Source organism: Grus americana, chromosome 6 (genome assembly GCF_028858705.1).
Source record: "Grus americana isolate bGruAme1 chromosome 6, bGruAme1.mat, whole genome shotgun sequence".
NCBI classification, from domain to species: domain Eukaryota; kingdom Metazoa; phylum Chordata; class Aves; order Gruiformes; family Gruidae; genus Grus; species Grus americana.
The window spans coordinates 11,513,911-11,535,403 of record NC_072857.1 but is presented as its reverse complement, the minus strand read 5'-3'; the positions used below and the strand labels follow the sequence as shown (position 1 = coordinate 11,535,403).

The 21,493-nt window shown below is 48.7% G+C and overlaps 1 protein-coding gene across 1 annotated transcript in view; it reads right to left on the bottom strand.

Moving 5' to 3' along the window:
* Positions 1–17,993: 17,993 nt before the first annotated feature.
* Positions 17,994–21,493, bottom strand: part of ITGB5 (integrin subunit beta 5) — a 61,989-nt gene continuing 58,489 nt past the window's right edge. The window contains exons 13-15 of the mRNA XM_054830445.1: positions 20,490–20,606; positions 19,152–19,318; positions 17,994–18,578 (exon numbers count right to left, since the gene is read on the bottom strand). Coding sequence (XP_054686420.1) covers positions 18,483–18,578; positions 19,152–19,318; positions 20,490–20,606 — 380 coding nt within the window. The 3' untranslated portion in view covers positions 17,994–18,482. The remainder of the gene's footprint in view (positions 18,579–19,151; positions 19,319–20,489; positions 20,607–21,493) is intronic.

Here is a 21,493-nt window from a genome sequence, read left to right as displayed (position 1 = left end):
GGAGGAGGGCTTTGATTCTGGCAGTGGGTCTTCCACCCCCGCTTTGTTACCCGAGCATCGTCCGGATAACGCAGCCTCCTCGTACCCCAGCATTAAAACTTCCCCAGCACAACTCCCAGCTCCTGCCGGAGAGGAAGGTGCTCCCCCACTGCCTGGGGTCACAATGACCGCTATGAATTTTAATGCTGAACAGCTACGGCAGCTGTCCTTGCAGTACGGCAAAAAGCCCCATGAAGACTGGGTGGGATGGGTGGCACGGTGCTACCAGCTGGGGGCTGGAACCGTGGTCCTCAATCAGGCTGAGGCCGGGCAAATATTCCTGGGAGGAAGGATATTTCTCTTAAACCCCGATGCAGGGGCCAGCCTGAATACCTTCTCCCTGTTATCTTCCATAATACATGCTGTCAGAAAAATGCCAGGACCGCGGGGTTATCTCCCTCCCCCTCCCTGGAGTACTCCCGATGGGTTTTCTGGATGGACGATCAGACTGGCTGCTCGGGATGTCCTTAAGGGACAAGGGGATATACCCCGGGACATGATGGCTGTGCCAGCAACAGCAGCAGGGAAACTAAAACTCTTGAGAAATGCAGCACCCGGGGGGCCGAAGAACCTGGCCTTAATGTTACGCCATGAAACCTGGGACTGGAATACCATAATGGCCCAAGGGCTGCAGAATTGGACAGCCCTTATGGGGAGGCAACGGAGACGGGGAAGCACCCCTGAAATGGTAGTCTGTAAAAGGGAAGGTCGGGTCAGGGTCGTCCAGATGCTAAAGGGAGGTCAGAAGAATAAGAATAAGGGACAAAATGCTGAAATTAATCATTCCGGCACAAAACGACCCCCTGGCAAACAGGAGCGTGATCTGGAACGGAGACGCTTATGGGATCTCCTGCGAGGAATAGGATTCACAGCGGGCCAGTTAGAAGGGATGCCCATGTTTGTCTTGCAGAGACTGTGGGATAACCGTGATGGGGCTGGCACCAGCAGCCCGGGGGCAGGGAAGGGGCCGGGCGGCGTTAGTCCCTCTGCTTCCCCCATCCCGGACAACCTTGGTCTGTCCGATCCTCCGACCCCACTACCCGAAAATGAATAGAGGAGCTCCCAACATTGGTCCAGGGAGACCCAACGACAACTCCCAGGTGGCCAAGATTTTTTGAATTAATATTAGCACCCTTGTATACCATTAACAGTGAATAGCAAATACTCTATCTCTTTTCTTATGGGTGGAGGAGCCTCAATATCAATGACTAAAGCTGAGGATGCCCCTGGGTTAATTCAGAAACCTCCAGAAAGGATTTCAGTAGTAGTGATTACCAGGAAAAGATGAGAGCTCCCTATGGCCAGGATAAAATTGCCTCTGCCCGGTGGAAGGGCACTGGGACCTATAGTGGCAGTAGGGCTTTCAAGTATTTTGAGAATGCATATATTCTAATCCCAGATTATTACTACCCCATTAGGGTCTCAAACCCTCAGACCCAGAACTCTGTAATTTCTATCAATAAAATACCTGCTGTGGAGGCTATTGCTTCACTGTTAGAGGTAGTATTGAAGTTACCTAAAAGTCCCTTCACCCACATATGACAGTACAGTACTGTATTAGCCCTGAAGCCTCACAAGGCGTAACTGTTCTCATCCAGGATTTAGGGCAATGGGGTATTATTCAGAAAACTCATTCACCCTATAGCTCCCCCATATGGCCTGTCTGTAAGTCTAACAGCACCTGGTGTTTGACGGTAGACTGTCATAAATTAAATGAAAATACTGGACCCCTACATGCTGCTATTCCCTCTGTTATGAATCTTATTTTTTCTGTAGAGCAAGTAGCCCAGCCTTGGATGGGTGCCTTGGATATCAAAGAGATGTTTTCCACAGTCCCGTTACAACCTGAGGATTGAGAGAGATTCCCTTCACCTGGGGCAGAAAACAGTTTGGTTTTACTCAATTACTGTAGGATTTTGGCAAGCACATTTTCCAGAGTTTGGTATAATTCCTTGGCCCTTACACGCCTTGTTAAAGAGCTATGCTACCTGGGCACGGGCAGTTACTCATGAAGAAGCATTTCATTTATTAATATGTAGTGTTCAGAATATCAGGCTATGGGCCCTGTACTTCCAAGACCCTGCATATAGGACATACAGAGAGAGAATATCAATGGAGATTGTAGCAACGAGTTCCTGATAAAGCCCAATTAACTCCTATACCACTTGGATGAAAGAGGTGGCAAGGTTCCCAGTTGAGGCATTTGCCTTGGGAAAAATCCTGGCTGACTACTGATACAGCCCTGTTAGATACAGATCCCATCACTTGGGGCGCACCTTTAGAAATACAAATCTCATTTTCTGTTCCTAGAAGTGGCAGAGAGCCTGCTCCCATCCCCTAGGGGTAGAATGAAATAGCTCAGTTGGAAGGGACCTGCCACGATCATCTAGTCCCACTGCCTGACCACTTCAGGGCTGACCAAAAGTTAAAGCGTGTTGTTAAGGGCATTGTCCAAATGCCTCTTAAACACTGACAGGCTTGGGGCATCGACCACCTCTGTAGGAAGCCTGTTGCAGTGTTTGACCACCCTCTCGGTAAAGAAATGCTTCCTAAGGTCCAGTCTGAACCTCCCTGGCGCAGCTTTGAACCATTCCCACATGTCCTGTCACTGGATCCCAGGGAGAAGAGCTCAGCACCTCCCTCTCCACGTCCCCTCCTCAGGAAGGTGCAGAGAGCAATGGGGTCACCCCTCAGCCTCCTTCTCTCCAAACTGTACAAGCCCAGAGTCCTTGGCTGCTCCTCACAGGATGTGCCTTCCAGCCCTGTCACCAGCTTTGTCGCCCTCCTCTGGATGCACTCAAGGACCTTCACATCCTTTTTAAATTGTGAGCCCCAGCACTTCACACAACACTCCAGGTGAGGCCACACTAATGCTGAATGCAATCGGATAATCACCTGTTTGGGGGTGATGCTGGTGATGCTGTGTTTGCTGCACCCAGGGCACGCTGCTGTCAACCAGCACCCCAGATCCTTTTCTGCAGGGCTGCTCTCTAGCCACTCCTCTCCCAATTTATAATTGGCATTACAATCACAATCCCTAGTCCTTGTTCTCGTGGCGGACTTCAATTTACCAGACATCTGCTGGAAATACAACACAGCAGAGAGGAAACAGTCTAGGAGGTTCCTGGAGTGTGTGGAAGAGAACTTCCTGACACAGCTACTAAGTAAGCCTGGCAGGGGAGGTGCCTCGCTTGACATGCTGTGTATAAACAGAGAAGGACTGGTGGGAGATGTGGTGGTCAGAGGCCATCTTGGGCTTAGCGACCATGAAATGATAGAGTTCTCAATTCTTGGCGAAGTAAGGAGGGGGGTCAGCAAAACCCCTACCATGGACTTCCGGAGGGCAGGCTTTGGCCTGCTCAGGACACTGGTTGAGAGAGTCCCTTGGGACACAGTCCTGAAGAGCAAAGGGGTCCAGGAAGGCTGGGCATTCTTCAAGAAGGAAGTCTTAAAGGCACAGGAGCAGGCTGTCCCCATGTGCCGTAAGACAAACTGGTGGGGAAGATGACCAGCCTGGCTAAACAGGGAGCTTTTGCTGGGACTCAGGGGAAAAAAGAGAGTTTACCACTTTTGGAAGAAGGGGTAGGCAACTCAAGAAGAGTACAGGGATCTTGTTAGGTCACGCAGAGAGAAAATTAGAAAGGCAAAAACCCAGCTCGAACTCAATCTGGCCACTGTTGTAAGAGAGAGCAAAAATGTTTTTACAAATACATTAACAACAAAAAAAGGGCCAAGGAGAATCTCCATCCTTTATTGGATGCGGGAGGGAACATGGTCACCAAGGATGAGGAAAAGGCTGAGGAGGTACTTAATGCCTTCTTTGCCTCAATCTGTAATAGTCAGACCAGTTGTCCCCAGGCCTTTCAGCCCCCTGAGCTGGAAGACAGGGACGGAGAGCAGAATAAACCCCCCATGATCCAGGAGGAAGCAGTTAATGACCTGCTACACCACCTGGACACTCACAAGTCTATGGGGCTGGATGGTATCCACCAGAGAGTACTGAGGGAGCTGACGGAGGAGCTTGCCAAGCCGCTCTCCATCATTTGTCAGCAGTCCTGGTTAACAGGGGAGGTCCCAGTCGACTGGAGTCTTGCCAATGTGATGCCCATCTACAAGAAGGGCTGGAAGGAGGATCTGGGGAACTACAGGCCTGTCAGCCTGACCTTGGCACCAGGGAAGATTATGGAGCAGTTCATCTTGAGCACCAGGCAGGTGCAGGACAAGCAGGGGATCAGACCCAGCCAGCATGAGTTCATGAAAGGCAGGTCCTGCTTGACCAACCTGATCTCCTTCTATGACCAGGTGACCTGCCTAGTGGATGGGGGGAAGGCTGTGGATGTTATCTACCTGGACTTTAGTAAAGCCCTTGGCACTGTTTCCCATAGCATTCTCCCAGAGAAGCTGGCTCACGGCTTGGACAGATATACTCTTCGCTGGGTAAAGTCTGGCTGGATGGCTGAGCCCAGAGAGTTGTGGTGAACAGAGTTAAATCCAGCTGGCGGCCGGTCACAAGTGGTGTTCCCCAGGGCTTAGTGCTGGGGCCAGTCTTGTTTAATGTCTTTATCAATGATCTGGATGAGGGGATTGCGTGCACCCTCAGTAAGTTTGCAGATGACACCATATTGGGTGGGAGCATTAATCTGCTCGAGGGTAGGAAGGCTCTGCAGAGGGATGTGGACAGGCTGGATCGATGGGCCGAGGCCAACAGTATGAGGTTCAACAAGGCTCAGTGCCGGGTCCTGCACTTGGGTCACAACAATCCCAGGCAACGCTACAGGCTTGGGGCAGAGTGGCTGGAAATCTACCCAGCGGAAAAGGACCTGGGGGTGCTGGTTGACAACTGGCTGAACATGAGCCAGCAGTGTGCCCACGTGGCCAAGGCGGCCAACAGCATCCTGGCTTGTATCAGACATAGTGTGGCCAGCAGGACTAGGGCAGTGATTGTGCCCCTGTACTCGGCACTGATGAGGCCGCACCTTGAGTACTGTGTTCAGTTTTGGGCCCCTCACTACAAGAAGGACATTGAGTTGCTGCAGCATGTCCAGAGAAGGGCAACGAAGCTGGTGAAGGGTCTGGAGCACAAGTCTGATGAGGAGCAGCTGAGGGAACTGGGGTTGTTTAGTCTGGAGAGGAGGAGGCTGAGGGGAGATCTCATGACTCTCAACAACTGCCTGAAAGGAGGTTGTGGTGAGGTGGGTGTTGGTCTCTTCTCCCATGTGATAACTGATAGGACAAGAGGAAATGGCCTCAAGTTGCGTCAGGGGAGATTTAGATTGTATATTAGGAAAAATTTCTTCACCAAAAGAGTGGTCAAGCATTGGAACATGCTACCCAGAGAGGTGATGGAGTCACCATCCCTGGAGGTGTTCAAAAAACGTGTAGACGTGGCACTTTGGGACATGGTTTAGTAAGCATGATGGTGTTGGGTTGATGGTTGGACTTGATGATCTTAGAGGTCTTTTCCAACCTCAATGTTACTATGATTCTATGATTACTTGGTCCTAGGTGCAGAAGCTGGCATTTGCTCGTTGAATTTCATGTCATTAACAATTGCCCAATCCACCAATCTCTCTAGATCCCTCTGCAATTCAAGTCCTGCATCCAGATCATTGATAAACATATTGAACAGGACTGGCCACAGAATCCAACCCTGGGGAACACTGCTGGTGGCCAGATGTAGCCCCATTCGCTACAACACTTTGAGCACTGCCCTTCAGCAAGTTCTTCACCCAGTGCACCATGAACCTGCTCATCTTGCAGTTGGACAGCTTGCCCAGAAGGATGCTGTGAGGGACATCCTTACTAAAATCCAGAAAAAGTACATCCACCACCATCCTTTCACCCACTAGCTGGGTGACCTTATCATAGAAGGATATCAAATTAGTTAAACAGGACTTTCCCTATGTGAACCCATGTTGACTGTGCCTGATGATTGCATTGTTCTTTAAATGCCTTTCAATAGTACCCAGTATAATTTTCTCCATAATTTTTCCAGGAACTGAGGTTAGACTAACCGGTCTGCAGTTCCCTGGGTCTTCCCTCACACACTTTTTGTAGATTGGAATAACATTGCCTAGCTTCCAGTCAGAGGGGACCTTCCCCAGACTCCCAAGATCTTTGGTAGATGATCAAGAGGGGTCCTGCCATAACATCCACCAGCTCCTTCAGTACTCTGGGATTAATCCCATCAGGCCCCACGGACTTGTGAACATTCAGCTGATACAGCTGGTCCCTGCCAATTTCAGTGTCCACAAATGGAAAGTCACTGTTCCTGTGCTCATGGTCCTCTGACTCAGAGAATTGGGCAGCCCAAGGTCTATCAGTATTATTAAAGATTGAAGCAAAAAAAAGCCTCTGTTTTTTCTTCATCCCTATTAGTCAGGTGACCATCTTCAACAAGTATCAGTCCAATGTTTTCTTTAGATCTTCTCTTCCTATCAATGTACTTTAAAAAGCCCTTCTTGTCATCTAACACAACACTGGCCAATTTCAACTCTAACTGAGCTTTGGCCTTTCATGTCTTCTCCCTGCATATATGAACTGCAGCTCTGTACAATTCCTGCAAAGCCTGACCTTGCTTCCAGAGATCATACGATTTATTTTTCCTCTTGAGCTCCACAAGGAGTTCCCTGTTCAACCAAGCTGGTCTTCTACCCTGCTTGCTTGACTTTTGATGCACTGGAATTGACTGCTCCTGTGCTTCTAAAAGGTGTCTTAAAAATTGACCAGCGCTCATGGACTCTTAACCCCTCAAAAGCAGATTCCCAGGGGACACTGCTAAGTAGCTCCCTGAATATCTTAAAGTTTGCTTTCTTGAAATCCAGGGTAGCAACTCTGCTGTCCTTTTTTCTCATTACACTGAAAATTTTGAACTCAAACATTTCATGATCACTGTGTCCAAGACATCCACCTACCATTACATCTCCCACGAGTCCTTCTCTATTCACAAATAGCAAATCTAGGAGGGCACCTTTCCTAGTTGGTTCACTGAGTATTTGTGAGAAGAAGTTATCTTCCACAAACTTCAAGACTTTCCAAGACTTGCTTGTCACATCAGTATGGTATTCCCAGTTGGTGTCTGGGAAGTTGAAATCTCCCATAAGGACCAGGGCTACAGATCCAGAGACTTCTCTTAAATGCCTATGGAATGACTCATCAGTACTAACGTCCTCGCTCAGCGATTGGTAGTAGACACCCGCTGCAACATCTCTTTTGTTTTCCATCCCCCTAATCCTCACCTAGAGGCTCTCAAACACATTACTAACTGTAAGGGCTGTACAATCAAAACTCTCCCTTACATACCGTGCAACTCTGCCCAACTCGCCTGCTCTGCCCATCCCTTCTGAACAGCCTATGGCCCTCCATCCCAGCACTCCGGTCATAGAATGGTTAGGGTTGGAAGGGACCTCAAAGATCATCTAGTTCCAACCCCCTGCCATGGGCAGGGACACCCTCCACTAGACCACATTGCCCAAAGCCTCATCCAACCTGGTCTTAAACACTTCCAGGGATGGGGCCTCCACAACCTCTCTGGGCAACCTGTTCCAGTGCCTCACCACTCTAACAGTAAAGAATTTCTTTCTAACATCTAATCTAAATCGACCCTCCTTCAGCTTGAACCCATTAACCCTTGTCTTGTCACTACACTCCCTGATAAACTGTCCCTCACCATCTTTCCTGTAGGCCCCCTTCAGGTACTGGTAAGCCGCAGTTAGATCTCCCCGGAGTCGCCTTTTTTCTCCAGGCTGAACAGCCCCAACTCTCTCAGCCTGTCCTCACAGGAGAGGGTGCTCCATCCCTCCAGTCAGCTTTGTGGCCCTCCTCTGGACTCACTCCAACAGCTCAATGTCTCTCCTGTACTGGGGCCCCCAGAGCTGGACGCAGTATTCGAGGTGGGGGTCTCACAAGAGCGGAGTAGAGGGGCAGGATCACCTCCCTTGACCTGCTGGTCACGCCTCTTTTGATGCAGCCCAGGACACGGTTGGCTTTCTGGGCTGCAAGCGCACACTGCCGGCTCATGTTGAGCTTCTCATCAATCAATAGCCCCAAGTCCTTCTCCTCGGGGCTGCTTTCAATCCATTCCTCACCCAGACTATAGTCGTGCTTGGGATTGCACTGACCCACGTGCAGGACCTTGCACTTGGCCTTGTTGAACTTCATGCGGTTCGCACGGGTCCACCTCTCCAGCCTGTCAAGGTCCCTCTGGATGGCATCCCTTCCCTCCAGCGTGTCGACCACACCACACAGCTTGGTGTCGTTGGCAAACTTGCTGAGGGTGCGCTCAATCCCACTGTCCATGTCGCAACAAAGATGTTGAACAGTGCCGGTCCCAGTACCGACCCCTGAGGAACACTACTCGTCACCATTCTCCACTTGGACATTGAGCTGTTGATCACAATTCTTTAAGTGCAACCATCCAGCCAATTCCTTATCCACCGAGTGGTCCATCCATCAAACCCATGTCTCTCCAATTTAGAGACAAGGATGTCATGCAGGACAGTGTCAAATGCCTTGCACAAGTCCAGGTAGATGACATCAGCTGCCCTTCCCTTATCCACCGATGCTGTAACCCTATCATAGAAGGCCACCAAGTTTGTCAGGCACGATTTGCCCTTAGTGAAGCCATGTTGGCTGCCACCAATCACCTTCTTATCTTCCATGTGCCTGAGCATAGTCTCCAGGAGGGTCTGCTCCATAATCTTGCCAGGCACGGAGGTGAGACTGACCGGCCTGTAGTTCCCTGGGTCTTCCTTTTTGCCCTTCTTAAAAAATGGGGGTTATGTTCCCCCTCTTCCAGTCAGTGGGAACTTTGCCAGATTGCCAGGACTTCTCAAATATGATGGAGAGTGGCCTGGCCACTTCATCCAATTCCCTCAAGACCGGCAGATGCAACTCATCAGGTCCCATGGACTTGTGCACCTTCAGGTTCCTTAGATATTCTCGAACCTGATCTTCTCCTACAGCGGGAGGTTCTGCATTCTCCCAGTCCCTGCCTTCTGCAACCTGGGCAGCATGGCTCAAGCATTTGCCAGTGAAGACTGAGGCAAAGAAGTCATTGAGTACCTCAGCCTTCTCCATATCCTGGGTAACCAGGTCACCCATTTCATTCTGGAGGGGACCCATATTTTCCCTTGTCCTCCTTTTATCAATAACATACCTATAGAAGCTTTTCTTGTTATCCTTAACATCCCTGGCCAGATTAATTTCTATCAGGGCTTTGGCTTTCCTAACCTGATCCCTGGCTGCTCAGACAGTTTCTCTGTATTCTTCCCAGGCTACCTGCCCTTGCTTCCACCCTCTGTAGGCTTCCTTTTTTTGTTTGACTTTGCACAGGAGCTCCTTGTTCATCCACAGGGGCCTCTTGGTGGTTTTGATTGACTTCCTCTTTGTTGGGATGCATCGCTCCTGAGCTTGGAGGAGGTGACCCTTGAATATTAGCCAGCTGTCTTGGGCCCCTCTTCCTTCCAGGGCTTTGTCCCATGGTATTCTACCAAGCAGATCCCTGAAGAGGCCAAAGTCTGCTCTCCTGAATTCCAGGGTAGTGAGCTTGCTGCACGCCCTCCTCGCTGACCTGAGGATCCTGAATTCCACCATTTCATGGTCACTGCAGCCAAGGCTGCCCTTGAGCTTGACGTCCCCTACCAGGCCCTCCTTATTGGTGAGAATAAGGTCCAGCATGGCACCTCTCCTTGTGGGCTCCTCTACCACTTGGAGAAGAAAGTTGTCATCGACACATTCCAGGAACTTCCTGGATTGCTTGCATTCAGCTGCGTTGTCCCTCCAGCAGATGTCAAGGTGGTTGAAGTCCCCCATAAGGACCAGGGCTTGTGAGCGTGAGGCTGCTCCTATCTGCCTATAGAGGGCTTCATCTGCTAGGTCCCCCTGGTCAGATGGCCTGTAGCAGACCCCTGCTATGATGTCCCCTGCCCCAGCCCTCCCTTTAATCCTGACCCATAGGCACTCGGTGGGCTCCTCATCCATCCCCAGGTGGAGCTCCATGCACTCCAGCTGGTCATTGACATAGAGGGTGGCGCCCCCTCCTCGCCTGCCCTGACTGTCCTTCCTAAAAAGCCTGTACCTTTCCATCCCAACACTCCAGTCATAGAAGAGTCACATGAAAGAGCAGGAGTGGATAATAGTCTGAAGGCTGTACTAAGCTCTTCAGTTTGGTGACATCCCTAATTCTGGCCCCAGGGAGGCAGCAAACTTTCCTGAAAAGAGGGTCTGGTCTGCAAATGGGTGCTTCTGTTCCGCACACAAGGGAGTCACTGATGACCACAACTCAGTGTAATTTCTTCTTGGGACTGGTCTTAATGTAGAAATTGTTGCAAGGGTTTGGTCTGACCTTGGTGAGACTGCTTGCATAGGTTCCTCTTCTTCCATCTAATTATGTGCTTCGTCTACCATACCCAGGGCCTCGTACCTATTCTTTAAGGTTATCTGAGAGGGTAAGGAGGAGTTTCTCTTACAGCTGTGCAGTAACTGTATTCCACCCCTCCCTATCCCTTGTAATGCTGCCTTTCTCCTGGTAAAAAACAGATCTTGGACCTGCTTCTGTAGTGGCCACCCTGAGTTGGCTTGCATGCATCAGAGATGGCAGAGCACAGCTCCACTGGTCAGTCTCCTTCTTGGACTCTCAGATGCTCCTCAGTCTGCTCACCTCCTCCTGCTGCTCGGCCACCATGCAGAGCAGTTCATGTGCCTGGTCACACCTCCCACTGGCTCGCTTGCTATCAACCTCCATCCCCAAGAATCTTGTTTTAGCCTGTTTAAATCACTCCCAGTTGCTCAGGGAATGCCCCCTGTTCAGTTGCAGTCTCTTTGTCCTTGTGTATCCCTCATGTGTCCCTTGCTGCTGGCAGCCCCGCTGCCAGTGCTCATCAGACTGTCCACCATCCATTGCCCGCTCAGTGCAGCCCAGGAGATGGTGATGCACAGAGCATATCACAGCTGGATCAAAGGGATTCAACATTATAACATGTAAAAGCCGGGGGAGCCGGGTGCTGATGCAATAGATATAATGATTGGAAAACTACACGATGGAAAATTAAAGGAAGGTGCTCGATCACCAGGGTGACGAGCATCTCATTTCTGAACAATGGATGTCCAAATTACCTAATATCCAAAAGGAATGAAGCGGTTTTGTTTTTCTTTCAGGTCACCCTAACTGCGACATTACCAACTGGAAACTCAGATTATTCTCCCTGGATTTTGGTCCTACCTTATTCATCGTACTGATTTGGCAAGCTGGCATGAAATGAAATGACGTCATGAGCACTTTTCTTTTTTAGAATTGTTATATTATATACACAGTGATTGGATCATAGCTAGTAATTACAATATTGCTTGCTCCCTTATCTCAAGGATGGAATAGCAATCACATTGTTCAATTTATTAATATAGTTTCTCAAGCGGGAAGTGAATTGGATTGCTGGTATTACTTGCATGACCCTCAATCATTAGATGCCAAGTTTTGGTGGTTAGCAGAACCTGTGCCTGAAGCATCTTGATATCAACCTAATTTGGCATACTTACTCCCTAATACACCAAATTATCGACAATAACCTGTCAAAGCACATTCATATGATAAGACCTCATGGTGCATTACAAAGCCCCAGGACACAAATTCAATTTGGGTGGGAAGACAAGCAATTGTAATTACACTTTGTATTACAATCACACCCAAGCATAGTTTCAATGTCAATGTGACAGAGCACAAGCTTGTATTGATTCTGGAAACCTCATGAACCTGAAATAATGAATCAGCAATTACAAATGTGTTTTTAATGGACTCTGGCATCTTACATGGAACATTAATAACACAAATTGTCAAAGATACTATAATCTCACCAGTCTTAATTCTACATGCTGTTGTCTACAGAGTAATGGTTGGCTTAGTACTAATGATAATTGGGACATACGTGGCCCAAGCAACATATCTGGCTGTATAGATCGCAGCCCCTTTCGGACACTTCAGTTAATGTGCTTAATGAAACGGAATTGTTTTTCTAATCCATGGTGTTCGTTCTGCAATCATGGCAATGACTCTGGACGAAGCTGGTGGCTGACATTGTAACACTTGGATGGTTCTGGCTTTGCAGCACTAATGCCTCTAAGAGTCTACCACCACACTTGTACCATAGCATGTCTTACGCCTTCAGCATTTCAATCTCAAAATTTGACATTTAATTTCCAACACAACCATTACCCTGTAGGTAATCAGGGCAGAGCATCTAAGCCCACAGTAACGAGACCATCTAAGTTTCCTAAGTTTGTACGTGCACTGTTTCCAAACCTGTGTGTTGCTGAATTAGAACAAGCAATTGTTAGTATTTCTGCTACGCTTCAAATTACCCAAAATCCTACTATAGATGCTTTAAAGAACCTACAGGCAGAGATTAACTCGCTCTCAGAATTGGCTAGTCACAGGTGAATTATTAAGACAAGTCATCATTGTGGGGTTATCTAAAAGTGTTTTTTTAATGATTAAATGATGATCAAATGGTAATTAATCATGACTGAATGAAAATCAAACAGTGATTAAGCAATAATCAAATGTTAATTGAACAGTGATTTAACAATGGTCTGACAATGATTTAAAAGATGATTTAAATGATAATTTAGACAGTGATTAGACAGTGGTAAAACACTCTAGTACTTCCTGCACACTAATAATTAAGTAGAGCTGGATATATAAATGTTGCTAGCATACAATATACCTTTAGGCCTAATGTAAAATGTCACTTACCTCATTATGGACATCAGCTGCCAGGTACGGGGTCTCTCAATGTCGAGGAGTAACCTTGAGGAGCATCCCTGCCCAAGGGGAGATCACCTCTCTGCAGCCTGCTGCTGTGCAGGACAGCTCAATGGGCTTGGAAGGGCTACAGATATCTATAGCATGGCCTTGGGGGGGCTACAGACATCTATAGCATAAAGTACATATAAAAACTGCTGCAGCAGTTTTAGTCCCTGCTCGGGCTGGTACTGTTAGTCCTGATAAGTCATGGCTTAGACTCCTCAGTCCCTGAGAAGATGTGGCCTAGCACAGTTCTCATGGTTTGCACAGCCTGGGGCCAGCCATGGCCATCAACTTTCCTGCCAGACCCCAGAGCATGGGCACGCCGCAGCTCAGTGACATTAGCTCTTGTCCTAGCTGTAGGATTTGTGCTTTTCTGTAGTTTATCTCGTACCAAAGCACCATCTGTATCACTTTTATCCAAACCGGTACTGTATACTCATGCCTCAACCAACAAACCCTCTCAGAAGTTGCAACAACATTGGGCCCAACAGGACCATGAGTCTCCTCCGCCTCACGCATTAGGAGGCAAGAGAGACGCACCAGGCAGGGTGTAGTCTCACTCCTAGTGATCCATCAGCGGTCGTCTGCCAAGGGGTGGAGTGATGGGAGCAGCCCTAAAGGCAACCTGGTTATAAGGGGGAAAATATTGCACAGAAGAAGATGTCTGCTCAATGACTGACAGAGAAAATGCCTGCCAGCCTGGGAACCACAAGCATCCTTGTGGAATGCAGCTGGCATCTTTGAAGTACTGAGAAACCAGAGACCTCCTGAGATACCTTCAATAAAAAGCGCAAAAAACAAGAAAACGTAACAGCAAGTTATCATCTGGAAAGGAGAAAAAAAGTCTGAAAAAAGGGGAAAACATCCTGACAAAATAAAAGTCAGTAACTGCCATTGGCTGTTCTAACTGACAGAACAGAAAAAGAGTCTGAAAATACAAAAGTTGGTGTGAGAGAAGAGAAAACATCATCTGTTACTGACTGTGCCAGGTGAAAAACAGAAATTCACAGCATCTGTTGGCTGGCCTGGGTGGCGGTGTCCTTCAAACTCTTATGTCTCTGTGATGTAAAAAGGACTTACTTTACACCCAAAATGGAGCATCTTTCTCTGAGAAGTGCCTGTGCATGAACTCCTTTTCCCCATGTCGTTTCTTCAGCAGAGCAGACCCTCGCCAGGGATGCCTGGCTGACTCTGGGCTCCGTGACGCGGATCATCGTCCAAGTGAGACTTTGTCCAATTGGCCCCACTTCTGGGATGGGTTTGATGAGCATTTGGTACCGGTAACTATATACATATATATATATATACACACACACACACACGGATATAAGTAATTACTGATAAGTATATTTGCTGCTTTATTGGTGGTAGTTCTGTAGTAACTTGTAATATTGAAATATAGACTTGCTACTAATATTGTTTGTGCTGGCTGTTGAAATATATATTTGCTTTCTGGTAGTAATTTGTAGTATTGATATATTAGTCATAAGTGTACTTGCTTTGATAGTGATGACCTGTAGCAAAATGCAATAAAGTAATTGAGGAAATTAATCCTCCCTGTCCTTGTGCATGATGGAGTCCTGCGAACCCATGGTTGCAACCTTTGCCCACCCGCAGGCTGGGTAACCCTTCTGGGTCATGACAGTTGAATGGAGGAGTTTCTGTTGGGCCACATCCAGTGGATGCCAGCACTAACTAGTGGGCATGGAGAAAGGGACAGGATGAAATCAAACCCTGTATCTCTATTGTATTGTATTGTACTGGCTTTTTGCAGGCTGGCAATGAAGAGGAGGTAGAGGAACAATAGTCGATTCGAGTTCAAAGTGTGTTCAGATACAGGGATGAGGCTGGAATATAAGGGTCAGGAGATGCTGCTGGGCTGCAGGTGTAGTCAGTTATCTCACCTTGGTATTTCTTTCCAGGAATCTTAGTGACGCTTTCCTCAATACACTAGCTCCTTCACTTTCCACATGGCTGGAGAAATGCAAGGTTAAACAGGCTGAAGAGTGTGAGGCATTCATCTTCCAGAGCCTGGGCTCATCCTTCAGCTGTTGAGGATCTTCTCTCTCCACTGTATGGGGCAAAGAGGATGCAAAGTGGGCATGCCTCACTCGGGCTTGTGTTACAGCAGAGGGTTACGGTGCAGCTCCACAATTAACAAAGCAAATAATGCTGCCATTGGCCTTGACTTTTCCCAGGTCACGATAGGATACTCTCTCCCCCAAAACCACCATCAGCACAGGGAGAACGCGCTGGCGAGCCCCAGTGGCCCTGCAGCAGCAGCCGCCAGCTGTGGCTGGGGAAACAGGAGGGGCCGATGTTGCAATGGCATCCGGATTCCAGCATGGCCAGACAAGCGCTGACATTTTTCCATCACATGTGACCTGTTGATGCCTTCTGCTGGAGTTTTCGTTCAGGAATGCTAGCTGTGGTCAGGCTGCCTGTATTTACAGACACAAATAAACTGCGGCTGACTGAAATACACCATTCCCATGACTGCGCTTGGCACTAGCCTTACAAGGGTAAAGGCAGATCTGCTTTCACAGTAAAGCAAAGCTTTCTTGCTCACAGCATCACTTCCTTCTTTTTTTCTTTAGATGCAGCCTTGTGAAGAAGCTAAATTTGGGGGGCCGCTCCGCACTGCCTGGTCCAGCGCCACGGGCAGCAGGATGCTCTTCACTGACAGCATCAACCCTGTTCCCTTCTTTTTGTACTCTGGCTTGAGTGCCCGGCCGGTGGCACCCTTCCCTCACCTACTCGCTCCCCACATTACTCCCTGGCTACTCTGCAGACCAGTTTGCTTTACAGCTGAGTCTCGCCTTGCAGGGAAAGGACACTTGCAGTCCTGTCCCCAGGCCTTTGCTCTCCTCTGTTCCACTCTCCCTGCCCAAACCGCCCCTTAGCAACGAGTCAAACTTCAGTTCCCTGCGGCTGCCTTGATTGTCCAGTCTCTCAGCACTAACCCAGCGTGCTGGGAAATGCCACAGGGTAAAGGTAATCACCAAGGAAAAGGGTGGCAGGGAGGAAGTCTGTGCCTTTCCTTTTGGAGTACAAAGGAAGAAAGCGAAGGGGTGGGTTTGTTTTTAACCTGCTCAGTCCCTCATGAATTGACGGCGGCAGAGCTGTATTCACAGTGTTTCCTGCTTTGGGTGGCAAAGCTGGTTTAAAACATTCCTGCCCTTCCTTTCCCTCCACTTCCCTTCCTGCTCCCCCTTTCTGTGCCTGGGGCAGTACGGCTTGTTGTGAGGCAGTTGCATAAACCAAGCTAAAACTCGCTCTACTTGTGATGATTATTTTTTGACTGTTTGCTAATTTTTTCTTTTGTGATAGTGATAGTGATGGTTTCATCTTGCTAGCCTGGCACTAGGCAGCGGGATGGTCATGAAAACCGAATTTGCCCCATGGATTCTCCTTCCCAGGCAGCAGCGTTAGTCCCAGGTATTCAATATGCAACATCTCAGCCTGCAAATTTTGTCTTTGGACTTCAATATTGTGCAGGAAATGTGGAGCTCTGAAGAGCTGCCCCTCTGCAGTGCCCAGGCCTGTCCCATCGCTTGTGGCACTGCAGGGAGGAGGCAACGCAGCCCCCAGCCCATGCACGGCTGGGTTACATGAAGGCGGTACCAGCGTTTAACCAGAGCCTGCCCTTGCGCTTGCTTTCAGGATGTATAGAATCATAGAATCATAGAATCTTTAAGGTTGGAAAAGACCTCCAGGATCGTCAAGTCCAACTGTCAACCCAACACCACCATGTCTACTAGACCGTGTCCTGAAGTGTCATATCTACAGGCTTTTTGAACACCTCTAGGGACGGTGACTCCACCACCTCTCTGGGCAGCCTGTTCCGATGTCTGACCACCCTTTCAGTGAAGAAATTTTTCCTAATATCCAACCTAAACGTCCCCTGGAGCAATTTGAGGCCATTTCCTCTTGTCCTATCACTTGTTGCTTGGGAGAAGAGACCAACACCCACAAAGGGTGCACCCTCCTCTCCTGCTAGGGCAGATTTAGTGGAATCAAGTGGGAAGACAGGGTACAGATTTCATTTATTTGGGGTTGTGAGCTTTTCAGCCAATCTGATCAGCGCCGTTGCTGCCAATGTGTCACTTGCTGCACTCCTAAAAATACCTGTTTCAAGCTATTTTTAGCGTGGTCTGCTGCATTTCTTCAATACTGCTGGGAGGAGGAGGAGGGACCATAAACTTCTTGAAGGCGAGCTGTTTATACTGCGCAAGTAAGAGCTTCTGTTTATAGAGGCAAAAACAAATAAAAAAAAATAATCCAGAAGGATAGGCCCATGGCCCTTTTCCAATGAGAAGAGCAAGTCAAAACAATGAACACCATTTGGTTTTGCTTTTCCCTGGCAAGCTTCCTTCAGCTGACTATTGCATGATCTGTTCAGGGTGAAGAAACAAGAAAAAAAGAAAAGAAAAAAAAAAAAGCAGGCAGTAGCAATTGCTCCGGTTTCTCTCTCCTGCGGGCAGTTGCAGCCCTGCTGCAGTCTGCGTGGGTTTAAAGCTGCAGCTGTCAGGGGGGGTAACCCAAACCCCAGCTCCGGAAGAAAACAGATGGGGCTGGGGGAGCCGTTTGGGGGGGCAAAAAAACCCCAAACCCAAAGCAAAATATATGTTGTGAAGCAAAGACATTGGGTTTTACCCAGCTCCCTTTCCAGCCAAAAGCTCAGGGCTCCCCTGCTTTTCTAGCCAGGCTCTGCTGGACCCCACAGCTCTAGTCCTCTCGTAAAAAGCCAGAGGTGTGGATAAGCTGCCGTGTGCTCCCAGCTGCCCTCCTGCAGGCACCCAGGCTGGATGTCTCCTTGCACACCCCAAGGAATGGGTGTTTAATTTAGTTTCCTCAGACTAAACTCCCATTTACCTCGGGCTCCCACCAGTTTCCCATCTGTTTAACAGCACCAGTACAGGGTGGGAGCTCCTCGGGGCACTCCTCGTCCTGGGTCAACACCAGGGTATTAAATCAACATACCTTCTGCGGCAGTCACTGCGGCTCCAGCTCCTATTTTTATAGCCATGCTTTGACCGATAAGACTCTATTAATAAATCAACCAGGCAGCACCACTGTTGCTTGCAGGAGCAAGCCCCAGTTTTGGTGGGGGCTCAGCCAGGAAACAATGAACTCTACTCACAGCATCATATATGCGCAATAGTTTTATTTTTTTTTTATATAAAAAAAAGTCCTAAAGACTGCAGAATTCTTGTATCCTAATTTCTTACACAAATGCTTCCAACACCCTCTTCTTTTTAAGCTAATTCCCCCCCCCAACAACTTGCAATGGCATGGGTTCCCCTGATTTTGACCTAGTCACCCTTTCTAACAGGATATGTCTAAAGCTGCAATATGGCACTCGGTTGACTTAGTTGGCAGGTTTAATATATCCAGAAAGCTGGGGTATGGAGTCTCACAGGGCTCGGAGTCCATCAGCACAGGCGGGGAGCCTGCCTTCGCGTCCGTGCCTCCAGAATGAACCAGACTTTTCTCCTTACTGTGCAAACAACAGGCTTTGGTCATGGACCAGTCCTGTCATAAGGGATTCTCGCCCCTGAAGAGGATCCCATCTTCAAGTGGGGAAGCAGCACATACAGTCAAGCAATTGTCCACAGCAGTCTCAGGCGCTGAGACCCCATCAGTCAACTGTACCATTGTAAGACTTGTTGAGCTTGTTGAATGTGAACTCTACGTTATGCGTGGAAATAGGCTTTCGGTAGAGAGGATTGGATGCCTTTGGAGAAATGGGCAGACAAAAAGAACAAAGGTCAGGAACAAAGTCTGTGTCATGATGAAAATATGTATAATTCCCCCTTCCTGTGCCAATTAATTTGGAGATAGCGCTCCCTTTGGCTTTGACTGAAATGTGCATTCAGATGCAAAAGCAGTGCTGTTTCTCCATAGTTCGTCCATCAGACCCATCTTCCGGCCAGTCTGCAGGCACAGGTGATGCCATCAAGTACTGGGCAACACCACCTAAAGCTTCCTGGAAGGTGTCCCTCATAGACCTGACCGACCTGGCTGCTGCCATAGTCAGAGCTTGGTCCCTGCTCCCCCACCTCCTTCGGCCCTTTAGCACTGATTGGAAATACATAATGAAACCAAATTTTGCAGAATATTTGTAACTTGCCAGGAGAAGGACAGTGCAAATGTGCCGGTCCCTGAAGCCCTGCTGCGTGGCACCGCAGGGCACGGGCATCCGCATCCCTTGCGCCTGCCACCCTTCTCCATCGCTGCAGAGCTGTTTGCTGCAGGACCGTCCTGACAGCCCTCCCGTACCCCAGCAGCACCTCCACCCCGAGCTCACCATTTCGTATCTGGCCCGGGAGCGTTCGCTCTGGAATCGGTCAAACTCCCGTCTGTCGTGAATGGTGACGAGCAGCTTCCAGAGCCCCAGCAGGATGATGCCGATCAGCACGACGCTGCCGATCACTGCCAGAACGATCGTCACAGCGCTGGGGGCTGAGCTGCATGCTGGTAACGAGGGGGAGAAGGTAATTAGCTCTGGTGCGGGTCTATCCCAGATCAGGATACTGCGATGTAACAACCTGGACTGCAGCCACTGAGCAAGTGACCTTGGGGCAGTGCTAGCAGCAATGACTAAATTAAAAAAGAACAACAGTCCTCTCTGGAACCAAAGGGATTTTATTTTAATTAAATGAATTCCTGGCTAGAGGCAGGTCAAAGGCACAGCTTTCATGGACGTCACTGGGGATGGAATGTCACGTAGTGCTTCAGAGGAAGAGCGGTGCTGCAGTGCCACCGTCCAAGAATGACTCCTGGTTTTAATGCTGGGTGACCCATGTGGGATGGAGAGGGTTAAGGTGCCTCTGGCAAAAGCCAGCTCAGCTTCTGGCCCACATGGAGGCAGGTGAACACTCGACACTTTAAATAAGTACATTAACTGTCAGCTAATCAACTGGTCTTTCAATTAAGTGCAAGCTGCTACACAAATAAAATAAAATGTGTGGTATCTCAGTCTTTCCCATAGTGGCCTGTGCCTCAGAGGACCAAAGAAAATTGTGAAAAGCTACTGCTGGGTTCTCGTCAGCTCATCCTGCAACACCACGTGGGGTTTTCTTTGAGAAACTGCATTGCACGTGATTAAAATAATGCTGGGAATCACAGCTGTCTGCGGCAGCCCCGGGGAGGGGAGCAGGGACACACAGCCCTTACACTGCCTGGACCAGAGCTAGCTCTTCAGAAATGCAGAAATCCATGGGTGGTGGGGGCTTTCCTAACATCCTGACTTAACCAGCAGCAGCACCAGGTGTTCCCTTCTGATGTTTTTGCTCCCAGTGGCTCTATCTCCAAATCTGTACATGGCATGCTTTTTGCTACGTAAATAGGCTGGGTTTAATTTCAGCATCCCAAGCTGGCAGAAAGCCCTTCAGCCACTTGCTAGCAATGCTGGCAGCTCAAGGTACATGTTTCACTCCCAGAGTCCTATTTTACTGAGTTGGGAGCATTTGGAGCTGGGTTTCAGCACTGTAAACCACTTTATTTTTTTAAATCATCCCAGTTCACCTGTTCATGCGTGCCCTCATGCAGGCAGTGAAACCAGCCTTTCCGCAACCCACCAGGCTCCCATCACCTCTCGTGAGGCAGCCAGTGCTATTAAAAGGAAACCCAAGGGAGGGCCAACCTGGCTCTTTGAGGACGGTGAGGTTGGATTTTCCACTGGCAAGCTCTGAGTAGGTGAACTTCATGACGCAGTTGTTCACCGGATAGGCGCAGAGGATCGCGTTCGGGTCATCCGTTTCTGGAATGAGATGCAGAGTCGCAGAGTTTTATTTTCTTTTTTATATTAAAAAAAAATTCCTAAAGACTGCAGAACTCTTGTATCCTAATTTCTTACACAAATGCTTCCAAACACCCTCTTCTTATTAAGCTAATTCCCCCCTAACAACTTGCAATGGAGTGGGTTCCTCTGATTTTTGACCAGGTGACCCTTTCTAACGGGATATGTCTAAAGCTGCAATATGGCACTTGGTTGACTTAGTTGGCAGGTTTAATATTAGGAATTATCACAGTTCTCCCCTGCAAGCTGCGCAGGGCTTCCCACAGGCACCTGTGAGCGGAGGAATGGGGAGCAAGTGTGGAAATCAGCACAGTTTGATCACGATTCGTGCAAATTGTAACTGAGCAGCGTCCAGACTTACTGCTCGAGAAAATGTGGCACTTGGGAAACTTTGCATGGCAAACTGATGCAACCTCACACATACACATATTCTTCCTTTGCGCAAGTCAGCTTTGGTGATAAATGCGATTTTTTTCTTAATTTGCTGAATGTATTGAAGTGTGGAAGCTGAAGAGAAAGCGAGGGGCACAGACTCAGCCTGTGAGGACACGGACGGAGCCATCAGCGGCAGCAGCCCATGGCTGGCTCGTGCTCCAGCTGCGCTGAACGGCTCCAGCTCCGGAAACGGTTGAGAAGTTTGTTTTTAAAGGGTGAGATAGAAGAGGAAAATGGGGAGGGGAGGAGGGAGGGAGGGGGAAGGGAGGAGCTGGTTAGAGGGGAAGATGTGGAGATGGAGGAGCTGCAAGAAATGAGACTACTTGATTCCCATGAACATATGGATGCTGTTTGTTTGCCTGCTTAACATACCGTAGCACCAGGCAGAGCCTGTCGCTGCTCTGGTCACTATG